Source organism: Anabrus simplex, chromosome 5, assembly GCF_040414725.1.
Source record: "Anabrus simplex isolate iqAnaSimp1 chromosome 5, ASM4041472v1, whole genome shotgun sequence".
In the NCBI taxonomy this organism is placed as follows: Eukaryota; Metazoa; Arthropoda; class Insecta; order Orthoptera; family Tettigoniidae; genus Anabrus; species Anabrus simplex.
In genome coordinates this window covers 170278315-170300370 of record NC_090269.1, presented here as the reverse complement: position 1 = coordinate 170300370, position 22056 = coordinate 170278315, and the positions used below count along the sequence as shown (strand labels likewise).

At 40.5% G+C, this 22056-nt stretch overlaps 1 protein-coding gene across 3 annotated transcripts in view; it reads right to left on the bottom strand.

Moving 5' to 3' along the window:
• The window catches only part of Mctp (multiple C2 domain and transmembrane region protein), a 1410470-nt gene that overhangs the window by 176897 nt on the left and 1211517 nt on the right, over positions 1-22056 (bottom strand). For 2 of the 3 annotated variants that reach the window (XM_067148395.2, XM_067148396.2), the window contains exon 8: positions 18012-18141. In XM_067148395.2, the coding sequence (XP_067004496.1) occupies positions 18012-18141 (130 nt within the window). Of the gene's footprint in view, positions 1-18007; positions 18142-22056 lie in introns of all 3 variants that reach the window. The other variant, XM_068227784.1, reaches the window with a different exon arrangement.

The window sequence follows — 22056 nt, the reverse complement described above, 5'->3', positions numbered from 1 at the left end:
GATCTTCAAATACTATCATGAGACCCCATTAGGGGGGCATCTAGGAATCTTTAAAACACGTGAAAAGATTCGTGAAAGGTTCATCTGGAAGGGTATGAACGGTGAAATTCGTGAACTAGTAAAGGCTTGTAAATGCTGCTTGCTTAGTAAACCAACCATGTCCACCAAGGTAGGCCTGTTGTCTTCTCATCAAGCGTCGCGCCCTATGGAACGCCTGTATATTGATTATGTAGGACCCTTCCCCCAGTCAGAGGGAAATGCCAACAAGTTCATCTTTGTATGTGTAGATGGTTTTACAAGAATTTCCTGGTTATTTCCGACTAAGCTGGCTACCGCTAGGTCCACCATTAATTGTCTATGTACCAGGCGGTACACCTCCACTCCGCTAATTTAAAATGTGCGCCTGTTGAAACTCCTCTGCTGGAGGAAGTCTGAACTTTATTGACAGTATTAATTTTCTACTTTCTCAGAAGATGTCACTACCTGTAAATTTTGGAGTTTTAGAACTGTGTCACTTTTGATGTGGTTTTGTTTCGCTTGAAGTAAGAAGTGTGAACTTTCTCTTCTAGAGGACACTACTGAAGATATACAATAGTGCAACCTAGTGCGGAGTCAAAGAACTATTTTTTTGGAGAAAATTTAATTTCAAGAGTTTGTTCTTTGTTAAATTTCTTTCTATCATTGTTTAAGTTGGCAATATTTACCCCTTTCTTCCCCTTGTTATGAATGTATCCAATCCCGAATTTCTTCAATTAATTTCTATCCAATCAGATGTATCTTCCCCCAACTTGAATCTGTTGCGGGGTCCTACCCAATAAAATTATTGTGGGCGGGTGTTTTCATTCCCCTAACGCCTAGAACCTTCCGCGAGAGGATATAAACTGCTGATTTTTGGGTCTCTGCGCCACTTCTGTTCCATCTTTCAGTGTGTTAAGTACATAGCAGGGGGCGGGAAGCGCCTCTTTCTTCTCCAGCCGTTCAACACAAGGTAATGGCCGATTAATAACTTCCTTCTTTGCTAGCTCAGCAGTTTAACTTTCGGGGCGGGTTCTAAGCGTTCAACCATGTAACCTTTTCCTAAAATGTAACTTCTCTTTTCATCTATTCTCTTGTAAAACGACATATTGGGATAGAGAGTGCTAACCCTCTCGAGCTCCCACTCACATCGTCTTGAGGTGAACTTATTTTCTCAACCTATTCTTCGTTAATGTAAAACAAATTGTTCTTTTCTTAAGTCACCTCTTTAGCATGGGATTAGCCCTTGTATTAACGGCCTAGTGCCAAGTAGGTCTTAATCAAAGTGTATTAGGAGTGCAAGTTCGCCTCCTCTCAAATTGTTATTTTAGAGGTCATTTAATTAACCTGCTTTTCTTTTAATAGACCTCAGTAGATTGGGTATTTTACCCCTGTGTTTATGTCCGTTGAGGACAACTTGAAGGTGGAGTTTGGTGTGGCCTGGGAGAGGCTTAAATTTTGAGAGCGAGTAGCTCTTTTGAAAATTCTGGGTTGTATGCCTCATGGAGGTTTTTCAGTGTAATTTGGAGCAAGGGCTCCTAGGTATGAATGGGGTTTTCTCCCCCTTTGTTAAAACTTGTGTTTGGGGTAAAACTGAGCTGATTGCCCAAGCATTGTGAAGTCAGGGCGCGAAGCCCAAATTCTGTAAATATTGTAACTAACCCCTTTTGACTTGCTACCTTGTACCTGCCATGCTTGTTATTTCTTTGTTTTCGAAAAGAAAATATAACCTTGTTAAATTTTAAATTAATTTTACATTGCACTATAATTTCGTAGCTTGAAACCCATTCACACCCGCACCTTCTTTCACCTCTACCTACCGCTAAAACACGGTAACAAGTGGTAGCAGAGCGTGGTTGAATGGGTCTCAATTTAGCCCCTTTTGACGGCTACACATTGTTTTGATCCGAACTCTAACCATTTTCTCAGTTGCTGGAATTTTTTGACCTTTTCAAAATTGTTCTGTCATCATGCCCGGCCCTCGCGATGTTCTCCTTCTTAACTATTTGCGCAAGGAGGAGTTGATCTATGAACTAACTATCAGAAATGTGCAATCTGGAGGCACGGTTGCAATATACACTAACAAGCTTAGAGAGTCCCTTGATTTGCCCATTTCCATCCCCAATTTGGGAGAGAAAGAAATTGACGACTCTCTTTCCACGATCACGGAGAATATTACTGGGCTAGCTTCTGTAGTTAGTTTTTTTGATGAAAATGATCCATCTCCTAATCAAATTAAGCGTGTGCAAGGCAGGCTATATCATTTTTCGAATAGGGTTAACGATCTGTTGTCTCTAAAACTGAATGACGTTCAGAGGAAGGAAGCTAGTACGCTCCTGGAAAATATTTCCGAATTATCTAGTAAGGTCACTCAATTGTTAACTGGGGAAGTTCCTCCCAAATCTGATCTGCCCACCATAGTGAATGTAGGTAGCGAGGAAGAACCTGCTAAGGGAGAAGTAAATAGGAAAACCATCGCTGCTCAAACTATCTCTGCCCCATTGGACAACGAGTCTGAACGCCGTGCATCGCTGAGTAACATCCGTTCTGAATTAACTTCCTTGCCATTGAAACCTTTACCTACTATGTCACCCGGGTTTAGTAGCTTGCCTCATCCATTGGCAATGTTGCTCAGAGGTATATCTAAGTTTTCCGTTAATACCACCAGTGACGTAATTTCATTTTTAAGATTTTTAGTGGAATTTCAGGATCATGCCCTTGTTTTTTCTCTTTCTCCATGTCAAATCTTGCAAATTATCTATCCGTATGCTATTGGTATTCTCTCTGATAAAATCGTAAGAGCCATTGCCGAGCAATCATCTATTGAGGATTTCCATGCCCATTTGCTAGCTAACTTCATCCCTGCTAGGGCCAGGTCCTCCCTTATTCAGAACTACTATTATCGTGTACAGCGCTTGGATGAAAACTTGGCTGATTTCATACAGGACATTAAGTTTTATACTAGGGTGTTTGCCCTTCATTTTCCTGAAGATCAGATTGTACAGGCTATTGTAGAGGGAATTTCACCTCCCTATAGGTCATATTTGTGTTTCGCGGCGTGCCCGCAAACTTTCTCGGAACTTGAAGCATTGGCCGTCTCAGCGGAAGGAGTTAGATACGCCGATTCTTTGCGTGTCGCGAAAGAACCCCCGCCTTCCTTTAGTAATACTCGGCCTCCACCTCGCCGATCAGTCACCCCCCGTAAATGTTATGCTTGCGGGTCGCCTGACCATCTGCGCAATAAGTGTCCTCTGAACAAGTCTAGTAGGGCAAATAATGGAGCGGGTTCATCACAAGGCTGTTTTAAATGTGGGGCTTTCTCACATATCGCAAAGAATTGTCCCAATTCGAATAGCACCCCCTCCTGCTCAACTTCTGGTGTAACTTCCAACAACAATCAAAAGTGACTAGTGGCTGCGGCTGAGTCAACTAATTCTGCTCCCCAAGGCTCAGCCCCTGGCAAAAAGGTCGAGAATTCAGGGAACGATAAGTCTTCGAATACATCTTTTGAATGCCCCAAAGAGTGTCTTAGGATTGCGGCGGATACCCCCGCACCTGTTCCTTTTCTTAAGATTGAGTTAAATAACGAGCCTATAACAGCTCTCTTAGATTCAGGCAGTGTCTGTTCGATTATTTCGGCTGAATGGTATTCTAAATTGAAATCGGTTTGTAAACTTCCTGACTATGTCTATTCTCCTGTTCAATACGTTTCGGCTAATTCATCTCCATTAGAAATTCTAGGTTCCTTACTGGTCAAGATTCGTATTTTTAAGTTTACATGGAAAATTAAATTGTTTGTGGCCAAGCAATTGTCTTGCCCCATTATATTGGGAGCTGACTTTATTTCTCACACTGGTCTTGTGCTCGATCTCCAGTCTAGGTCGTGCACATTCAAATTTGCTTCTAGTTGTAAAATACCACCATTAAAGTGTAATTCTGTGTCATGTTCTTCTATTTCGCCTACCCAGGATGAGATGTTGTTAGACCTTAGACATCTACCTGAGGAGCAGGCTGATAGTATTCGCAAACTGTGTCAGTCGTTTCCTGAGGTGTTCTCTGATACTCTTGGTGTTACTGACCTTATTGAATACAAAATTGAGGTCACGGATTCGATTCCTGTTCGTTTTCCACCGTATAGGCTATCTCCACCTAAAATGAAGGCTCTGAAAGAAATTATCGATCAGATGTTGAAGGATGGTATTATTAGGCCCTCTAAGTCGGCGTATTCATCGCCTATTTTTCTAGTCCCGAAACCCCAAGGAGGTTTCAGGCCTGTCATTGATTACAGGGCTCTCAATCGGAAGGTGGTGTTGCAATCTGTGCCCCTTCCTGACCTTCATTCTTGTTTTTCATGGTTTCGGAAGGCCAAGTTCTTCACTATCTTGGACTTAAATCAGGCCTATAATCAAATTCCCCTTGCCGAAGAGTCTAAACACCTTACAGCGTTTGCCACGGACTGGAATTTATATGAATACAACCGCGTGCCTTTCGGGCTCCCCACGGGGGCAGCTGTGCTCACTAGGCTACTAGATAGGGTCTTCTCCGACATCAAATTCGAGTACTTATATCACTACTTAGATGATGTCGTCGTATTTTCAGAGACTTTTGAAGAACATCTAGATCATCTGCGAGAAGTTCTCGATCGCCTTCGTAAGGCTGGGTTAACTGTTAAGTTGTCCAAGGTTGCCTTCGCTAAGCCCTCTATGTCATTCCTAGGGCATATTGTGTCACCCGATGGTGTAGCAGTCGATCGTTCTAGAACACAGGCCATCAGTGATTTTAAACCTCCCAAGGACATTAAAGGTATCGCCAGGTTCATTGGTATGGTGAATTTCTTCAGAAAGTTCATTCCTAACTTTGCTAATAGAGCGGCGCCCTTAAACCTTCTTCGTAGGAAAGGCATCAAATTCGAGTGGGGACCTTCTCAACAAGCCGCTTTTGAAGACCTTAAATTAGCACTTTGTAATGCCCCTGTACTTGCTATGCCTGATTTCTCGAAGAAATTCATCGTCCAAACAGACGCGTCGTCGTCAGCGGTAGCTGCAGTCCTTCTTCAAGAGACTGAACTAGGGAGGCGCCCCATCGCCTAGGCGTCTAGGACATTGTCGGCTCAAGAAGCCAAGTATTCCATCTATGAGCTCGAAGGTTTGGCAGTCTTATTCGCCTTAGAAAAGTTCCGTCTCTATCTGGAACACGTCAAATTCGACCTGGAGACAGATAATCAAGCATTAAGTTGGGTCTTAGGTAGGCCGCGTCGTACTGGTCGTATAGCCCGCTGGGCTATTCGTATTTCCGCCTTCCAGTTTGATGTTAGACATATCAGAGGTACCGAAAATGTTGTTGCTGATGGACTCAGCCGTATGTTTCATAACGACGTCGAGACCCACGAACCGGTCGACAGTTCATCACCTTCCGAGTCCATACTATCTGGTGTTAATGCCATCTTAACAGATGCTCCCATGCTTTTTAGGGATATTGAGAAATACCAACGTGAAGATCCGACGCTGGCTCCGATAATGGAAACCCTTTCTTCTGGGGAACATGTTGTCCCTTATGTTCTGAGGAATGGTGTTTTATGTTGCCCTTCGAGGCATGACAAGATGATGAAAGTTGTCGTTCCAGCTGTTCTGGTACCTATGATCTTCAAGTATTATCATGAGACCCCACTAGGAGGGCATCTGGGTATCTTTAAAACTCGTGAAAAGATTCGTGAAATGTTCATCTGGAAAGGTATGGACGGTGAAATCCGTGAACTTGTAAAAGCTTGTAAATCTTGTTTGCTCAGTAAACCCACCATGTCCACCAAGGTAGGCCTTTTGTCTTCGCATCAAGCGTCGCGCCCCATGGAACGTCTGTATATTGATTATGTAGGACCCTTCCCCCAGTCAAAGGGGAATGCCAACAAATTCATCTTTGTATGCGTAGATGGTTTTACAAGATTTTCGTGGTTATTTCCGACTAAGCTGGCTACCGCTCAGTCTAAAATTACTTGCTTAAATTCTATTTTTGCTTCTTTTGGTCCGTGTCAATATATTGTATCTGATAATGCTAAGGCTTTTACATCTAATCTTTTTCGTAAATTCTGTTTTGACTTGTCCATCTCTCATGTAACTACTTCTGCTTATTACCCTCAACCATCTCTGGCTGAACGGGTTAATCGTAATCTCAGGTCCGCACTTATTGCCTATCATCATGAAGATCATTCCAGGTGGGACACGTCCCTGCATTGGATAGCTTTTGCTTTGAATTCGGCGGTTCATGAATCTCACAAGTTTACTCCAGCTTCTTTGATGTTTAAGTTTGTTCCCAACACGCAACTCTCTAATCTTTGGTCTCTGAGTGACATTCTACCCGAGACAATAGATCCGGATAATATTAAAGATCTTTGGAAGAAGGCTAAAGCCAATCTTAAAGTGTCTCATGAAAAGGTTAGGGAAAGGTATGATCGTGGACGGAGACCCACCCCTTTGAAAGTAGGTGACCAGGTTATGGTCAAAAATTTTGTTCCCGCGGGCAAGCTTGCCCCCAGATTTCATGGGCCTTGTATAATTCTCGATTTCCTCACCCCGGTTACGTTGTTATTAAGCAATCCAGCCACCGAGAGGATATTTAGGGTTCACCTGTCACAGGTGAAACCAGTGTAAATTTTGTGTCAACTTGCTTCAAATAATTTGAAAGGAATATGAAGGTTATATTTTTTTGAGTTCAACTTTTAAGGCATTCTGCTCCTTCTATTTTGTCTTATATGTAAGCCTCTTGTAAAACCTTCCCCGATCCGTTAAACTGCCATTCTGTCCTTGCCTCGGCCATTACCACGCTCCCGTCTCCTGCTTCAATACACACAGTGGCTTAACTTATGCCATGGATATTTGCACGCCGCTGGCCCCTCTACCTCTCCACAAGCCTGTACCCTCAAAAAAAAGATGATGGTCCAACACAATTCTGCCGCCAAGCTTTAATGTTTCAGTGCCCCCGCTGCCGTGCGGCGCCGTGCAGCAACTGGAGCAGAGGCCGGGCCCCCTCGGCCCCAGCGAGGACGACGTGTGCACGGCGAGCCGGAGCTCTCCTCCCGGCCAAGGCTGATGTGCGGCGCACGACCTGCTACTTGCCCGCAGCCTGTATATGTTCACCGCGGGCGCGGCGTGCTTCAACACCTCTGCTCCCCTCATAGTGCGGGCGAGCGGTATCTCACGGTACTTGAGGGGTCCGAGCGGCCTCCTTTGGACGCAAGCCGCAACGGCCGGTCTGGCCATCCCACTTCATCACCATCTACTACATGAACAGATACTATAAGTAATGACTACACTTGGGAATTCAACTGCAATATTTGGTGGACTTTGAAAATTTTTTTTTTTCCTTCACTTTCAAGTATAAAAAGTTATCTTCAGAAATTCTACTTCTACAAATATAAAGACTTTACTTCATCTGCAACAACAAATTTTGAAACCAAATCAAACCAAATTAAGAAAATCTTATAAATTTTTTGGCAATCAATCTTCATACCCACAGCATAACTTGGACCTTGTTTCAAACTGATTTCATGTGTCATCCCTGGAGGAACTTTTGGGGGGGGAGGTCTGTACCGGGCGGTACACCTCCACTCCGCTAATTTAAAATGTGCGCCTGTTGAAACTCCTCTGCTGGAGGAAGTCTGAACTTTATTGACAGTATTAATTTTCTACCTTCTCAGAAGATGTCACTACCTGTAAATTTTGGAGTTTTAGAACTGTGTCACTTTTGATGTGGTTTTGTTTCGCTTGAAGTAAGAAGTGTGAACTTTCTCTTCTAGAGGACACTACTGAAGATATACAATAGTGCAACCTAGTGCGGAGTCAAAGAACTATTTTTTTGGAGAAAATTTAATTTCAAGAGTTTGTTCTTTGTTAAATTTCTTTCTATCATTGTTTAAGTTGGCAATATTTACCCCTTTCTTCCCCTTGTTATGAATGTATCCAATCCCGAATTTCTTCAATTAATTTCTATCCAATCAGATGTATCTTCCCCCAACTTGAATCTGTTGCGGGGTCCTACCCAATAAAATTATTGTGGGCGGGTGTTTTCATTCCCCTAACGCCTAGAATCTTCCGCGAGAGGATATAAACTGCTGATTTTTGGGTCTCTGTGCCACTTCTGTTCCATCTTTCAGTGTGTTAAGTACATAGCAGGGGGCGGGAAGCGCCTCTTTCTTCTCCAGCCGTTCAACACAAGGTAATGGCCGATTAATAACTTCCTTCTTTGCTAGCTCAGCAGTTTAACTTTCGGGGCGGGTTCTAAGCGTTCAACCATGTAACCTTTTCCTAAAATGTAACTTCTCTTTTCATCTATTCTCTTGTAAAACGACATATTGGGATAGAGAGTGCTAACCCTCTCGAGCTCCCACTCACATCGTCTTGAGGTGAACTTATTTTCTCAACCTATTCTTCGTTAATGTAAAACAAATTGTTCTTTTCTTAAGTCACCTCTTTAGCATGGGATTAGCCCTTGTATTAACGGCCTAGTGCCAAGTAGGTCTTAATCAAAGTGTATTAGGAGTGCAAGTTCGCCTCCTCTCAAATTGTTATTTTAGAGGTCATTTAATTAACCTGCTTTTCTTTTAATAGACCTCAGTAGATTGGGTATTTTACCCCTGTGTTTATGTCCGTTGAGGACAACTTGAAGGTGGAGTTTGGTGTGGCCTGGGAGAGGCTTAAATTTTGAGAGCGAGTAGCTCTTTTGAAAATTCTGGGTTGTATGCCTCATGGAGGTTTTTCAGTGTAATTTGGAGCAAGGGCTCCTAGGTATGAATGGGGTTTTCTCCCCCTTTGTTAAAACTTGTGTTTGGGGTAAAACTGAGCTGATTGCCCAAGCATTGTGAAGTCAGGGCGCGAAGCCCAAATTCTGTAAATATTGTAACTAACCCCTTTTGACTTGCTACCTTGTACCTGCCATGCTTGTTATTTCTTTGTTTTCGAAAAGAAAATATAACCTTGTTAAATTTTAAATTAATTTTACATTGCACTATAATTTCGTAGCTTGAAACCCATTCACACCCGCACCTTCTTCACCTCTACCTACCGCTAAAACACGGTGACAGTCTAAATTCTATCTTTGCTTCTTTTGGTCCGTGTCAATATATTGTGTCTGATAATGCTAAGGCTTTTACATCTAATTTATTTCGTAAATTCTGCTTTGACCTGTCCATCTCTCATGTGACAACCTCTGCTTATTACCCTCAACCATCTCTGGCTGAACGGGTTAATCGTAATCTCAGGTCCGCGCTTATTGCCTGTCATCATGAAGATCATTCTAGGTGGGACACATCCCTGCATTGGTTAGCCTCTGCTTTGAACTCGGCGGTTCATGAATCTCATAAGTTTACGCCAGCTTCGCTGATGTTCAAGTTTGTTCCCAACACGCCGCTTTCTAACCTCTGGTCTCTGAGTGACATTCTACCTGAGACAATAGATCCAGATAAAATTAAAGATATTTGGAAGAAGGCTAAAGCCAATCTTAAAGTGTCTCATGAAAAGGTTAGGGAAAGATATGATCGTGGACGGAGTCCCACCAATTTGAAGGTAGGTGACGAGGTGATGGTCAAGAATTTTGTTCCCGCGGGCAAGCTTGCCCCCAGATTTCATGGGCCGTGTATCATTCTCGATTTCCTTACTCCCGTTACCTTATTGTTAAGTAATCCAGCCACCGAGAGGATATTTAGGGTTCATCTGTCGCAGGTGAAACTGTATAATTTCTGTGCTAACTTGCTTCATATAATTTTGAAAGAAATAGGAAGGTTATATTTTTTGAGGGGTTTCACTTTTAAGGCCTTCTGCCCTTTCCATAATATTTTTTTTATATTTAAGCATTTATTGTAAATCTTCCCTGATCAGTTAAACTGCCATCCTGTCCTTACCATGGCCATTACCACGCTCCCGTCTCCTGCTAACATAACACACAGTGGCTTGTATATGAAATGTATATCTCCACGCCGCTGGCCCCTCAACCTCTCCACAAAGCCTGTGCCCTCAAAAAAAAAAAGATGATGGTCCAACAAAATTCTGCCGCCGAGCTTTAATGTTACAGTGCCCCCACAGCAGCGCGGCGCCGTACCGCTACTGAGGCAGGGTACGGGCCCGCCCTTCTCCAGTGAGGCCAACCAGTGTACGGCGAGCCGGAGTCCTCTGCCCGTCCAACGCTGATGTGCGGCGCACAACCTGTAACTGGCCCGCGACCTGCATGTTCGCCGCGGGCGTGGCGTTCTTCAACTCCACTACTCCTCTCATGGTGCGGGCGAGCGGTATCTCAGGGTACTTGAGGGGTCCGAGCGGCCTCCTCTGGACACAAGCAGCGGCGGCTGGTCTGACCGTCAAAGTCATCAGCAACTGATACACTTAATCAGCTACATGGACATTTAATATCAACATTACTACAATTTTTGGATTTTCTGCAAAATCTGGTGGACTTAGAAAATTTTTTCTCAACTAAAAAAAAAAAAAAAAACTAGAAGTTCCCTTCTGATTTCTACCTCTACAAGCACAAAGACATTACATCAATAGTAATCAAAGAATTATGAAACTGGATCCAATCATGTTAAGAAAATTTGTTGGTAAATACTTCTGCAATTAACTTCTATATCAACATCATACCTTGGACGTTATTTTCTTCTGTGTTTCCCCTTGGAGGAACTTTTGGGGGGGGAGGTTTGTACCGGGCGGTACACTTCCACATCGCTTATTCAAACCTTGCGCCAGTTGAAACTCCCCTACTGCCGGAAGCCTGAACTTTATCTACTGCGTTAATTTTCAAGTTTCTCAGAAGATGTCACTACTTGGAAATATTGAAGTTTCTGAACTGGGTCGTTTTCGATTTATTTTTGTTTTGCCTGTAGTAAGAAGTGTGGACATTCTCTTCCAGATGGCGCTACTGAAGAACTACAATTGTGCACCCTAGTGCGAAGTGAAAGAACTATGTTTTTAGAGAAATTTTGAATTCATAAGTTTGTTCTTTGTTAAATTTCCTTCAGTCATTGTTTAAGTTGGCAATATTAACCCTTTCTTTCCCCTTGTTTTGAATTTACCAATCCCGAATATCTCGAATTAATTTTCCACCAATAATGTGTTTCTTCTTCATCTTGTGTAGGAGTTTTCTTGCTTAGCCAATAAAATTCTTGTGGGAGGGTGTTCTCATCCCTGAAACGCCTCGAACTTTCCGCGAGGGTTTATAAACTGCTGATTTTCGGGACTCCGTGCCACTTCAGTAACATCTTTCAGTGTGTAAAGTACGTAGCAGGGGGCGGGAAGCGCCTCTTTCTGCGGGCAGCAGTTCATCCACAAGGTAATGGCCGTTTAATAACTTCTTTTCTTGCTAGCTCAGCAGTTTAACTCTCGGGGCAGGTCCGAAGCCTTTTACCATTTAACTTTCCCTTAAAATGTAAAGACACTCGGTATCAATTCTATCTGTTTAAACTATAAATTGGGATAGAGAGTGCTTAACCCTCTCGAGCTCCCTCTCATATTGCTTTGAGGTGAACTTATTTTCTCAACCGTTTCTTCCAGTCTAGCGTAATGTAAATTGTCTTCTCATATAAGTCACCTCTTTAGTATGGGATTAGCCCTTGCATTAATGGCCTAGTGCCAAGTAGGTTTTAAACAAAATGTATTAGGAGTGCATCTTTGCCTCCTCCCAAATTGGTATTTTAGAGGCCAGGTAATTAACCTGTTTCTTTACTTAATAGGCCTCAGTAGGTTGGGTATTTTACCCCTGTTTTCATATCCTGGGAGGACAACTTGAAAGTGGAGTTTGGTGTGGCCTTTAACAGGCTGGAACTTAAGAGTGGGTTGCTCTTTTGAAATTGATTTTGGATGCCTCGAGGAGGCTTTATTTTGTAATTGGGAGCAAGTGCTCCGGAACATGATTGGGGTCTTCTGCCCCTTTGTTGAATTCTGTATATCGTAAGGTTGGGCTTATAGCTCAAGAACTGTGTGTCTGGCTCTCGGAGCCCAAATCCTGTAATCATTGTAATTGTACATTTTCGAATTGTGTTTCGGCTACTGAGTACCTGTTCTGTTTGTTATTTCTTAATCTTTAAAAGAAAATATAACCTTGTTAAATTTTTTCTTAACTTTAATTTCGTATTTTGGGACCTGTTCACCCCCGCACCTTCTTTCACCTCTGCTGTTCCACAGATACCTCGGAACAGTATGGATGGTGAATTTCGAGAATTGGTAAAAGCTTGTAAATCTTTTTTGCTTAGTAAACCCACCTTGTCCACTAAGCTAGGTCTATTATCTTCTCATCAAGCATCGCGCCCCATGGAACGCCTCTATATAGACTACGTCGGACCCTTCCCCCAATAAAAGGGGAACGCCAACAAATTCATTCTCGTGTGTGTAGATGGTTTCACTATGTTTTCCTGGTTATTTCTGACTAAGCAGGCTACCGCTCAGTCCACCATTTCTTGTTTGAATACCATATTCGTTTTGTTTGTTCCGTGGCAGTATATAGTTTCTGATAATGCTAAGGCATTTACATCCAACCTCTTCCATAAATTCTGTTTTGATCTGTCTATATCACATGTAACTGCATCGGCCTTTTATCCTCAACCATCTCTGGCTGAGCGGGTCAACCGTAATACTAGATCAGTTCTCATTGCATTTCATCATGAAGATCATTCCAGGTGGGATACGTCCCTGCATTGGTTGGCCTTTACTTTGAATTCGGCAGATCATGAGTCCCATAAGTTCACTCCTGCTTCTCTGATGTTCAAATTTGTGCCTAACACGCCGCTCTCTAACCCTTGGTCACTTAATGATATCCTTCCAGAGACAATAGATCCCAATAATATTAGAGATCTATGGAAAAAGGCTAAGCACAACCTGAAGGTTTCTCATGAAAAGGTTAAGGAAAGATATGATTGTGGACGGAGGCCCACCAATTTAAAAGTTGGAGATCAAGTCATGGTTAGGAATTTTGTTCCCGCGGGCAAGCTTGCCCCCATATTTCATGGGCCGTGCATCATATTGGATTTCCTGACTCCCGTTACATTATTAGTGAGCAATCCAGCCACGGAGAGGATCTTTAGAGTTCACCTATCTCAGGTGAAACCCGTGTAATATCATTGTTAACTTAGCCATCAACGTTTAGCAGCAGTTTGAAGGTTATATTTTTTGGGAGGCCTTCTGCCCCAAATTATTTTATTTTGTTATATATATAAACTGTATGTACGATCTTCCCCTCTGGTTTTCCTGCTGTCCATTCCTGAGTGGCCATTACCAAGCCCCACCATTGGCATACAAGCACCTTCCACGCCGCCCGGCCCTCAGCACCACCAATAAAGATCGTACTGTCAAGTCCCCAACAACACTTTTCTGTCGCCGAGATCTTACTGTTTCAGTGCCCCCTCAGCTGGCTGCCGCCATATGTTACCATCTTGTGAGGGACACCAGGGAGAAGAAAGGGACCTCTTCGCTCTAGTAAGGCCTCTGTCTGAACAGCGCGCCGGAGTTCATCTCCCGGCAAAGGCTGAAGTGCGGTGCCCCTCATCTGTGGACTGTATATATACTTCTAATCTGCGGCGTCCATCACCACGACTACCCCTCTCATAGTAGCGGGAGAGGGGTATCTGAGGGTAGTTGAGTGGTCCGGGCGACCTCAACTGTACATCGGCAGCGGTGGCAGGACTTGCCGTCAAGAATATTCACATGTATTTAACCTTCTATGACTACAAGGGCACTCTAAAGCTGGAGTTTAACAAGTTTCCAACTATCTACTTAAAAAAAAAAAAAAAAAGAAAAAAAAAAAAGAAAAAAAGAGGACTTAGAAATTTTCTTCAACTGGAAAGAATTTTTTCAAAACTCTTCTCTGTTACCCCAAGGAAGGACAATTGCGGGGGGATGTCTGTACCAAGAGGTACACCCCTACGCCGTGCATTTAAATCTTGCGCCTAAATGAACTCCTCTATTAGTGAAACAGTGAAACTGAAACTACATCAACTTAGAAATTTACTCAGATGATGTCACCACTATAATCTGATGTAATTTTGTTATTGTGAAGTTTCCTGAACTGTATGAATCTCTACTTGTTTTGTTTGCTATCCATCTAGAAGTTTGGACATTCTTCCACAGATGTCACTACTAAAAACTATGATCATTCACCCTGATGGGAGGTATAAAAACTTATTATTCAAAGAAGTTTTGTATTCATAAGTTTTTTTATGGATTGATGTTCATTTATTTTTGGGTTGGCAATAGTTCCTTTTTTTTCCTGCCAGTTTTGAATCTAGCCAATCCCTAATTTCTATAATTAATTTTTTACCAATCATAGTCTTCTTCTTCTTCTATTTTGAGTGTAACTTTTAAATTACCCAATAAAAATGAGAGGGTGTGGCTAGTTTAATCTTGAATGGTCTCAAACTTTCCCCGAGGGTTTATAAACTGTGGATTTTCATGTTTCTTGGCCAATTGATCATTATCTTACTGAGTGTGTGTGTCAAAGCAGGAGGCGGACGGCCTCTTCATCAGCTGCTAGAACTTCTACAAGGTAATGGCCACATAACTTCTTTCTTTCTTGCTAACTCCGCATTTAACCCGAGGGAAAGGTCCGAATTATCAACTATGTAGCCTACTTTTCTAAAAATATAACTTCTGCCAGCTAATGTAAAAACTTCATAAAATCTCTAACTGTAAATCGGGGATAGAGAGTGATGTACCCTCTTGAGCTCCCCTTCATCTTGGTTTGAGGTGCCACGTTTTTGTATCCTTTCGTTTCTGCAATGTATTAAAGTTATTTCCATCCATGCAGCCTCAGTAGTTTGGGGAGTAGCCCCTGTTTCGTTGGCCAAGCGCCCTATTGGTTTTAAATTTTTTTGGAGCTCAGTCTTCGACTCCATTCAAATTGTACTCGGGCCGTTTATTTAACCTGTTCTTTTTCACTAAAGCCCTGTAGGTTGGGTACTAGATACCTCTGTGTATTAAGATTTCTATATGTTCATAGTGCCTTGTAAGGCCAGAGATTATTAGAGTTTCATGCTCTGTTGCCTTGAGTAGGCTAGGAAAACTAGAGAGCACGTTAGCTGTTTTTCAAGTGTTGTAAAAGTGCCTCTAGGAGGCCTGATATTGTAATTTAGGGAGCAAGTGCTCCACGTATTAGGGGATTTCTGCCCTTGTATAAATTTGTGCTCTTTTGTAAATTTGAGCTTGTAGCTCAGGAAATGTAAAGCTAGGGGCTTAAAGCCCAAAGAGTTAATGTTCTGAACCTTGGATTTTTTCACAATCTTGTTTAATGTTTGCTACTTGTACCTGTGAAAAATTTTAAATTTTGAATTCTGGAAAATATAATCTTCAGTTTACTTTTAAATTCAATTCTTGAGATTGTAGTTAGACCCATTCACCCCAGCACCTTCTTTCACCTCTGCGTCCAAGAAAAACTCCGGAACATTTTCAACTTCTGTATACATGCTAACATTAAAAATCACTTCAAATTTCACCCTGAAATGTCATTAAATTATTGTGTAAAATTTTAAAAAATGCACAAATACTCGGAGTACAATAAGCATTTGTCCCAATGAGTACATTTCAGATGGAGTTTTTATAGTTGGTAGCCAATTCTTAGTAAAAACTTTTATATTCTGCATCGAGATACTTTGACGTACTACCTTCAAGGTCCTTCTTCTTTTCCTTTATAATGGGAAGAACTTCAGGGTACCTGTAAGGTAGATCTACCGGTAGATATGCTACCTGATATCGTGCATTCCTCTTCACTACTTGAAAGTATTCATAGAGTTGTAACAAGGTGTGTGCTTTTCAAACCTGTATGTCTTGAGGTTTGCCTTTGGTAAATTTCAACCACATAACTTCATTAATTTTTAGTTCACTGTTTTTCATAACTGCATGTTCATTCTGTCTAAAGTTTTGAAAGTCTTTGTTTTCCATCTCAACTATAGAAAATTTTCTGGTTACAAATGCATCTGCAATTATTGTATATATGTCCACTGAAAAGGAAAGTATATTCAAAACTCTTTTTCTTTTTGTCATTTACATCAAAGTCCCTATCACAAGGTAAGAAGCTATGCCTGGTGCAAAGGAACTTTTGATGTATTTGTATAGTGCTAGAATTCATCAGTTGTTTTGCCTTGTGCAATCATTGGACTATACAATAATTTACTTTCCTTACCATTGTGTTCAAAGTTTTCAAAATAGCTTCAGAGTGCACGAAGCAATTTCAACAGAATCCCTCTTTGCTATTGTCTTCTTCCCCAGACAGAATGTCATATTCCCTTTCCCAAAATTATTCACTGTGAAATTATAACATGACAACTGACACTGGTAGAACATGGATGAGTGCATAACAGCTGGGCAGAATAGGACCTGCTGTATGTCAATGCATGTGGTGAATATGATGACTAAATTTGGAATATTTTTTGGATATTTCCTCATCCTCTCACAAGGCTTTGTAAGCTTCATTGACTCTGGTAAGGTGTAGTACACTTTTTAGTTTTATTTTGCTTCTTTCCTCATTATCTGCAGTCAACATGCTATTGTATACAGCATGTCACACAGCTTACATGTGTCGCTTTTCGGGGTGCCAATTCCTTCATTCATTTAATGGAAAATGCCTTGATAAAATGTGTGCCTTACAGGATCATTTGGGTAGTTTTCAATGAACGATCAATACTTTTTCACCAGCAAATATTCTCCATTCTTTATTCCCCATTTGATGGCGTGAAAATTCAAATCTTTTGTATAGACCATAACAGTTCTTCTATAGAACTAATATATGAATGGATGATGATAATACTATAGTGGCTGGGTTGCCTTAGAAAGCTATTACTGTAGTATATTTTCTTACCAGATTGCCAGCATCATTAGAAATAGTATGTGGTCGCTTGTCTTTTTGAGCAGTGCACCATCTTTCATGTTGTCTTGTAATGTCTGGAGGCAATTGTGCAAACTAGAAAACGTATTTAATAACGTTTTCTCACACACACTGCCTGTCTGTTCAAGTAGTAAGAAAAACTTGCATGCTTTTGTGAATTTGCATAATTTTTGCCTCTTCTAGATCAAGTTACTTCCTTTAAGTTAACGCATGCCATAAGAAAAAGAGTTTGCTTGTCATATGTGCAGAGTGTATAATAGTTCATAAACAGGGACAGTTTCTGTTATATTGTGACCCATTTTACACCCTGATGTTTTACATCCACAGTTGAAAGTTCCATGTGGTTTACTTTTTTTCTTCCTTTACTTCATTCCTGTTAATATACTGCTTACCAGCATTTCTTAACTGTTCCCACTCTACATCCTCTCATTGGTGATATTCAGCTTCCTTAGTTTTCTTTGTCAATGTGTCACAATCAGGTGAAATTTCCACGTTGTCACTGTCTAAAGCATTGTTATTCCTTTCAATATCATTCATTCTAAAAAATACAGCCCTTCACCCTAACAGAATAAACAAAAACTCAGAAACACAATACTCTGTTTATCTCACAGACCGACTCTAAAATACCTTGCACATCAGGTACTGCTCAAGAGCAATACCTCAAATCGACCCTTATTTCACAAAGAAAATCTGATGTTGCCTGAGCATTAAAGACGTATTGCACAGCCATCTGCTAGATTATCAGTAAACAAACTTGTGGAAGTCATGTAAGTGAGTCCATAGATCTTTATTCTGCCAAGTACGGTACTCAACATGAGGTAAAACATAACGGAGACCCTTATTTGGCTGCACACTTCAATTATACATTAAGAATACCTTTCAATTCAAGCTTTGTCTGTAAGACTCTAGGGAAATAAGAATTTTATTGTTTATAAATTAACAAGTTTCGCTTGAAAGATAATAGGAACAAGAAGAAAGTTAATAGTATTCTTTTTAACTCAATAAAGCCCAACAATCCTCACAAGTTAGTAAAACACAAAATTAGGACACCCATATGAAACTACTATTAGACTAAAACAAACACCTCTATGAAGCTACTATTAATCTAAAACAAACTACCACTCATGATTATATGTTCAAATACTTACAATGTAATACTTGAGAAAAATGAGTAGCATGGCTACAGGCAACATGTATGGTTCAAAGTAGTAGCACAGTCCTATAAATAATATTAAAGCAATGATGCTCCGAGGTGTTGATTCCCATTCAAAGCAGCTCCTGTAATACAGGAAAGTCATTTCAATATCTCAGCTAAAGAACCTAATATAACAGAAAATACTGTACATCTAAAATATTTACTCAAATGAAATATGTAGCAGTTTATGTTCCTTCTGTGTTAATAAAACTTACTGGTCTCATGAGCATACATAGCATTTCAACAGAAAATATTGTACATCTAAAACATTTACTCAAATGAAATATGTAGCAGTTTATGTTCCTTCTGTGTTAATAAAACTTACTGGTCTCATGAGCATATATAGCATTTCTTTTAATGCATTAATGTAGAATTACTTTAGAAAACAGAACTGATGCTCTTCAGCTAGTAAAGCACTTATTAGGTACATATTTAGACTGCAGCTTCGATGGCTCAGAATAATTAATATACATTTTTTCTAGGTTTATTATGATGTGTGAAATGAAATAAGTTCCATGAAATATTTAAGTTTCCACATGTCCAAATTATCTCAGTTTATTTCCTTCCATTAAGTCAGAAAGCTTTTCCACTATGATGATTTCCTTCCCTGACATCCTCATTTTGTACTCTGTTCTTTCTTGTCTCTCCTATCATACCTTCTAAAAATTTCATTTTACTAGCCTGGATTTTACTCTCCTGTCTTTCTGTCAGTTCCAGTTCTCTGCCACATTTGTCAGTAAATTACAATAATACATCTTATACATCATCTCTCTACAGTTTCTTGGAACTACCTTCTTGAGATTAAGTTCCTCACACTACGGCAAGATGCATTTCCTTTTACTGATCTCCATGTCCAACCCTGCATCCTGTACAAGTGCTCTTCCAAGTTTTTATTCTTTTAAGTTGATGTAAGAGTTTCATTCCACTGTTCAGTTTGCACTCTTATTTATTTAATGTACCTAGGCATGATGACAGAATAGAAATTTACATATTATTACATATTTACATGTTATATACAGGATAAGTAATCAGATCCACTTTTCTCAAATTTATAATTTCAGTTCCACACCTAAGAATGACAGACACTGAAGGCAATGCTGTGTCACCACTTACACCACACATGTCTCCTGGATGGTGCTCAGTAGCAAATGAGACTAAACAGTCCCAATCAACTTCTCAGTCAAAGAACACAGTAGTGATGGGATGAGTACAAGATTAAAGTAATCAGGCTGAATTACAGTTACCTTCAAAATATTTTACTCGATTACCAATTACTTTTTCAATAAGTAATTAGTGTAATTACTTCAAGAGATCAACAATCTTAAGGAAATCACCGATCAAAGTTTACATAGAAAACAATATTACTTAATTTTGTGTCTATCTTAGCATAGAGACTTAAAAACTATCATACTAAACCAAATTACACCTGTGAATTTGCTAACAAGATGCTCTACAGGAGCACTTAAAGGAATACCTGTGTTTAATTTTGAGAACATTCCTAGCAGTGATGGATATTGTAGATGGAGCTATGGAGAGGTAAGAAAGTGTTTCATCCAGCACTGGTAAAGGTACTGGTTCTGCTCTAGTAGAACTGTAAAAGTTATCTTCAGCATCACTTAATTTTTTCCCATTTCTGCTTCCATGCAATGTATATCGATTACTAAAATGTAACGAATGCAATTGTATTTCAAGAAGTAAATTTTGAGTAAAAATTATGTTTTGTAAAGAGTAACCGTTACAGGTACAAAATTACAAAAGATGTATTCATTACAAGTAATTCAATTACATTTGCTCAATTACTTCCCACCTCTGCTTTTTAAGATCCTCAAGTTCAAAATATCAGACTGTCAGTTACAATCTGCCAGCTCATCATCAAGGGCAAAAGCTGGGCCAAATCTTTACTTATCACACCTAACTCCTGTTACAAGAATCACACAGTGAGGATAACCAGATCACCTCTTATTACCCTCTTCATTACATACAAATACATATCAACTGCTCTAAGTACAAAAATATACATACCGGTATGATGTTAAACAGGAAGGCAACTGAGATGAAAACCACAATGATTTCAACTTCCTTGAGTACCAATAATTTGTTATGATTTTAGAAAAAGTGACCAATTATCATTATCGTTTTTGTTGTAGATGAAATTGTACCGGGCGGTACACCTCTACACCGTTTATTTAAAAGTTGCGCCAGTTGAAACTCCTCTTCTGGAGGAAGGTTGAACTTTAGCTATTCTATTAATTCTCTACTTTCTCAGAAGATGTCACCACGTGGAAAATTTTGAGTTTTTGAACTGTGTCACTTTTGATGTGTTTTTGTTTAGCTTGAAGTAAGAAGTGTGAACTTTCTCTTCTAGAGGACACTACTGAAGATCAACAATAGTGCAACCTAGTGCGGAGTCAAAGAACTATTTTGTTGAAGAAATTTTTATTTCAAATGTTTGTTCTTTGCTAAATTTCTTTCTGTTATTGTTTAAGTTGGCGGTATACCCCTCTCTTTCCCCTTGTTTTGCATGTAGCCAATCCCGAATTTCTTAAATTAATTTCTATCCAATCAGATGTATCTTCCCCCAACTTGAATCGATTGCGGGGTCCTATCCAATAAAAACATTGTGGGCGGGTGTTTTCATTCCCCTAACGCCTAGAAACTTCCGCGAGAGTATATAAACTGCTGATTTTAGGGTCTCCGGGCCACTTCTGTTCCATCTTTCAGTGTATTAAGTACATAGCAGGAGGCGGGAAGCGCCTCTTTCTTCTTCAGCCGTTCAACACCAGGTAATGGCCTATTAATAACTTCTTTTCTTGCTAGGTCGGCAGTTTAACACTCGCGGCGGGTTCGAAGCATTTCCATCATGTAACCTTTTCCTAAAATGTAATTACTCTTTTCATCTTTTTCTTGTAAAGCTACATATTGGGATAGAGAGTGCTAACCCTCTCGAGCTCCCACTCACATTTGTTTTGAGGTGAACTTATTTTTTTCAAACCATTCTTCGTTTATGTAATGTAAAGTGTTCTTCTCTAAGTCACCTCTGTAGTATGGGATTAGCCCTTGCGTTAGCGGCCCAGAGCCAGATTAGGTTTTAAAAACAAAGTGTATTAGGAGTGCAAGATCGCCTCCTCTCAAATTGTTATTTTAGAGGTCATGTAATCAACCTTCTTTTCATGTAATAGACCTCCGTAGGTTGGGTATTTTACCCCTGTGAATACGTCCTTAGAAGGACAGCTTGAAGGTAGAGTTTGGTGTGGCCTTGTGATAGGCTTACAATTTTGAGAGCGGATCGCTCTTTGAAATTTGTTTCTGTATGCCTCGTGCAGGCTTTATGTGTAATGTTTGGAGCCAGTGCTCCTGGGCATGAATGGGGTTTTCTGCCCCTTGGCTAAAATTTTTTTTGGAGTAAGGCGGGGCTGATTGCCCAAGAGTTATGAAGTAAGGGCACTGAGCCCGAATCCAGTAATATTGTACCTACATTTTTGCTACTCTGTACCTGTTATGATTGTTATCTCTTGTTTTTGAAAAGAAAATATAACCTAGTTAAATTTTAAATTAATTTTACATTGCACGTTAATTTCGTAGCTTGAAACCCATTCACACCCGCACCTTCTTTCACCTCTACCTACCACGGATATCTCCGTAACAGAAATAAAATGGCGTATGACTTTTATTGCCGGGAGTGTTCGAGTGTCCAAAGACATGTTCGGCTCGCCAGGTGCAGATCTTTTTATTTGACGCCCGTAGACGACCCGTGCATCTTGATGAGGATGAAATGATGATGAGGACAACACATACACCCAGCCCCTGTGCCAGCGAAATTAACCAATGGTGGTTAAAATTTCTGACCCTGCCAGGAAGCAAACCCGGGACCCCTGTGACCAAAGGCCAGCATACTAACCATTTAGCCACAGAACCGGACTTCTTGTAGATGATAATGATAGATGGAGGCTAGGTTTAGACCCAAAATTTGGAATTCTGAGAGACTAGTTATGAATTAT